Raw genomic sequence first — 4739 nt, forward strand, 5'->3', positions numbered from 1 at the left:
CACAAGAGCACTATGTATTGACTCATAGAGGGGAAATGCAGTGGTGGAACACCGCTCAATATGGCTTGTCAGTTATAGGAAAAGAAATCTAAGCATGCACGTGTGCACGCTTGGACACACACACACACACACACACACACACCACAGACACACAAAAAAGAACCCAGTGGTTTTCAACAGTACACTGTCTATTATAAACAAAAATTCAGAATTAGTTTTCAAAGTTTACTTATTTAATTCAAAAGATGGCCATCTCGAGTGTAAACATACATACATTTTTCAGTGGTTTACTAGTGACTTATTTTAAATATATTAGTGTTATTACATACAACTATTTCTTGTATTTAACACCCTTCCGTTTTATTTATCTTAATGTCTCTAGCTTCCACCTACCAAAAGTTTCTGGTTGGTAGGAAGACAGGTGCCTTATTCTCTGTGAAATTGAATGTATTGGTTTTAAACACTCGTCGGAAAATGTTTGATCACCATTTCAACACATGGAAATAGTTACATCGATGCTTAAATTGCCATTTTCTGCGAAAAGTTCCGCAACTCCAGGGTCGAAGACGAGGCAGTCACTGTTCATGATGGCTGTTTCAACTCTCTCATGAATAGACAGAGGCGTGGCTTCCCAAGTCAATCGCCGCCTATTACCATTTAGCTCAAGTCGATAAGAGAACTTTTCAGCTTGTTCGTGTGTTCCTACCAGCTGGACAACGGAAAAGAATTTCTGGTGACCATCGTAGGTTTCCAGCTTCTCCAAGATTAATATAAAGTGAAACCCAAAACAGGACTGCATCATCACCCAGTCAAGGGCACCAGAAAGATTAATGCTGACTGCAAGGAAAACGACAACTTCTCCCTGCAGGGTTATAATGGACTCATGTTTCTGCATCAGATGCGGCACTACAGCATTCACCGAGCCTTGCCACCCACAGAAGTTACCAGGGCAGGGACAACAACAGGGCCTAAACTCACAGTGTTCTTCATGGTCTGCTTTTTCTGTGGGTGGCATAGTTATTTCACAACCAAAAAAGGCGTATTTGCAGGGGAAAAGTACCGAGACGGCCACTTTCTCCATTGCCAAGTTGCGAATTGATGTCAGCGGGCCCCGGCAAGTTGGACAACGTGTGAGCTTTGGGCGACAGTCGCTACAGACAAGATGGCCATTATGACATTGTAGAATTGGAGGCAACACATAGTCAAAGCAGACGGGACACTCAAAAAGACTCGCCAAGTCATTGTTGGACGCAGTTGTGCCGGCCAGGTCAGGCACCGTCCGGGAGGAGGGCGCGCCATTTGACGGTCCAGTAGGTTCTCTCTCAGTCCGACGGCTCATTTTTGTGGGCGGAGAGCGCGCCTCGGACCTCGGTCCTGGCTCAAACACGCTCCGTCGTCGCCGCCGCCAACGCCCGTCACCGCGGGCAGCGCGGCTGCCTCTGCCTCATGCCAGTACCGACGGGACACTCTGACTGGCCGCTGCCGTTAGAGAGCGCCCAGCAACGGTCGCCGCGCTCCCCACTGTCCGCCGCCGGCGTTGCGCGCGTTCTAGAACCCGCCGCGCGCTCCCGCTAAATACCTCACACTATGGCGGCCACCGCGGGGGGGCGCGACCCCGCGCGCCGGCGGCCCGCAGGGGGCCAACAAGAATCTTTTTAAAGGAATAGGTCATTGTTACAATCTCAGCATTCCTTTCCCAGAGCTATTTTGCATGTTGGGTCATATAACGGTTTGAGTCCTAGTAACTGTCTATTTTGGGAGCTCACCTACAATCTGGTGACATTATGGAAAAAGTATGAAATTAGAACTGCAATAGGAATAATCCAGAGTTGAAAAGATTAAATGAGTACTTAGCTACTTTTCATGTATAAACGTGCTCTTCAAACACTAATTAATCCGCTTAAAACCTCTGTGAGGATGGCTGGACTAGGAGAAAATCAGAGTTTTGAAGAGAGAAAAGTGAAAAGTTTCTAGTGGAGCTGTATTTTTCCGTAACTCATCTCCAGGCAGAATCTCCTAAATAGGTGTCAATTAAATTCTGCTTATCTGAGCAGTCAGGCTGTTCAGTAGATTAAAAAAATTCAGTTTTGCCTGAATCCCTTCAGTTCAGTTCTGTTCAGTCACTCAGTCGTGTCGGACTCTTTGCGACCCATGAACCGCAGCACGCCAGGCCTCCCTGTCCATCACCAACTCCAGGAGTCTGCCCAAACCCATGTTCATCCAGTCGGTGATGCCATCCAACCATCTCATCCTCTATCGTCCCCTTCTCCTCCTGCCTTCAATCTTTCCCAGGATCAGGGCCTTTTCAAATGACTCAGCTCTCCACATCAGGTGGCCGAAGTTCCAATGTTTCAGCTTCAACATCAGTCCTTCCAATGAACACCCAGGACTGGTCTCCTTTAGGATGGACTGGTTGGATCTCCTTGCCGTCCAAGGGACTCTCAAGAGTCTTCTCCAACGCCACAGTTCAAAAGCATCAATTCTTCGGCACTCAGCTTTCTTTATAGTCCAACTCTCACATCCATACATGACTACTGGAAAAACCATAGCTTTGACTAGACAGACCTTTGTGGGCAAAGTAATGTCTCTGCTTTTTAATATGCTGTCTAGGTTGCTCATAACTTTCCTTCCAAGGAGTAAGTGTCTTTTAATTTCATTGCTGCAATCACCATCTGCAGTAATTTTGGGAATAACCTAACTCTTATCCCATAGCGAAACAAAATCTCAGTATTGAGAAATCAAGGAAGCCCAGAACTATCCTGGATATTTGTACATATTCAGGGTCAGTGATGGACTATTGTAAAACCAAATACACTCGTTTTAACTAGAATTGGACATATTGCTGAGAAAATAACCAGTTACATCACCAGGTCTAATTCCGTGCCGGTCAATAATTCATTTCTGACTATGGCAGTTTCATCAAACCTTTGGGGTGAAGGAATGCATGTCGGTGTCACTGACAACTACTGGCAGGCCTGAGGCATTAACAACAGGGAAGACCGAATTGAAGGGAAGAAGCGGTTGTGGTAGAAGATCACCAACAAATTCATAAGCTGTCAGCCGTAATTTCAACCAATGGCTCAGAGAGCAGGGAGATAAATCTGTTAAAACAATGGGATGAGTGAAAATAAATACACGGAACAGGTCATGCGGGAAGTACAGGAAGAATTGGAATATTGTATTCATGTGGGAATCATGTCAGAAGCCAGGATATTACAAGTAGATATAATCTATTAATATGACCTACCCAACACACAACCCAAGAAACACGTCAAACTCACGTGGGACATTGTGGCATGGAGCAACAGTACAACTACCCCCTCCCCCCCCAGCACTTACACACACAAGAACACACTTCTAGGCCTACATGGTTGTTCTATATTTTTCCATTTCATTATCACTTTCTAACATGCTTCAAAATTAACTTAACCATGTTCTCTCTCTCACTCCCTACAGAATGGAAGGTACTGAGGTTGAAAGGTTTGTATGTTTTGTTTATTGATGTATGCATATACAACAGTGTCTGGAATATGATAGGCTCTCAGTAACTATTTGCTGACTAAGTGAATTTTAGGAAATGAGTGTGGGATTTTCCAGAATGACTTAGTGAAGGGTCAAAGCACCCTGAGCTCAGTATGATGAATTATTTATCAACTACTATTTCTATAGTCATGTGGACTCTATTTTTAAGTACAGGTTCTTGGGATTGCCCAGGCAGTCCAGTGGTTAAGACTCCTCACTTCCCCTGCAGGGGGCACAGGGTTCGATCCCTGGTGGGGAAACTTTCTGCATGCTGCTTGGCATGGCCAAAAGAGAAAGGAAAAAAAAAAAGCACAAGTTCTCTCTGTCTGCTGCTTTTGAGACAAATAGAATGGAGACCCATCAAAGAGAGCTGAGGAAAGGGGAGGGCAACAGGAAAGGGGTTCAGAGGATACTGAAGGGTGAGGGGGTGATATATTCTGTAGGGCCCTGTTGGCCGTTGTAAGGATTTTGGCTTTGAGTCGAAGAGAGGTGGGATGCCATTGGAAAGTTTTGAGAAGTGGGGTGACTTGATCTGACATATACTTGAACAGAATCTCTTGAGATGCTGTGTGAAAAATAAACTAGAGGGGTAAAAAGGCCAAAGCTGGAAGACCAGTGAAGAGACTACTACAATAATCCAAAACACAGATGGTGATAGCTTGGAATTGAGTGGTAGCACCAGACGTTTTGAGAACTGGTCAGATCGAGGGTATCTTTTGAAGGTATAGCCAATGGGATTTCATGATGGATTGGATATGGTGTTTGATAGAAGGAGAATGAATCAAGGATTATGATAGTGTTTTTGCCCTGAGCAAATGGAAGAATGGAGATATCATTTTATTGAGACAGGAAAAGCTTGGTTGTTGAATGATTGAGGTCGTTTAAAAAATTACTTTGGGGATTTCAATGCATTTTCAGATAATGTTTCTTCCTTCAGTGAGGCAGGATGGTAGTGGTGGTGGATACTAATCGTTTCACTGTTGATTGTGGAAGTCAACAAAGCTGTGAGTATGGTTTTGAGGGGTTGATTTTTGTTTTTACTCCTGAGATTAAATATGATCCACTACAAAGAATATTCAGAATATCTATCAAGGAAGGAGTAGATTTTATTATAGCAGATTAATGAGCACATTAAGATGAGTTCATTTAGTGTTTTACTATGAAATTCACCAAAGGAAATGAAGTATTTTTGGTGTCTATTGGTCATCTTAAATTCA

General features: G+C 44.0%; 1 protein-coding gene across 1 annotated transcript; it reads right to left on the minus strand.

Moving 5' to 3' along the window:
- Positions 1 to 349: 349 nt before the first annotated feature.
- On the minus strand, positions 350 to 1515 carry LOC122436480 (E3 ubiquitin-protein ligase SIAH1-like). Its single transcript, XM_043460272.1, has one exon. It carries the CDS (start codon positions 1337 to 1339, stop codon positions 491 to 493), a length of 849 nt encoding a protein of 282 aa, XP_043316207.1. The 5' UTR covers positions 1340 to 1515; the 3' UTR covers positions 350 to 490.
- Positions 1516 to 4739: the final 3224 nt, after the last annotated feature.

Source organism: Cervus canadensis, chromosome Y, assembly GCF_019320065.1.
Source record: "Cervus canadensis isolate Bull #8, Minnesota chromosome Y, ASM1932006v1, whole genome shotgun sequence".
Taxonomy (NCBI): domain Eukaryota; kingdom Metazoa; phylum Chordata; class Mammalia; order Artiodactyla; family Cervidae; genus Cervus; species Cervus canadensis.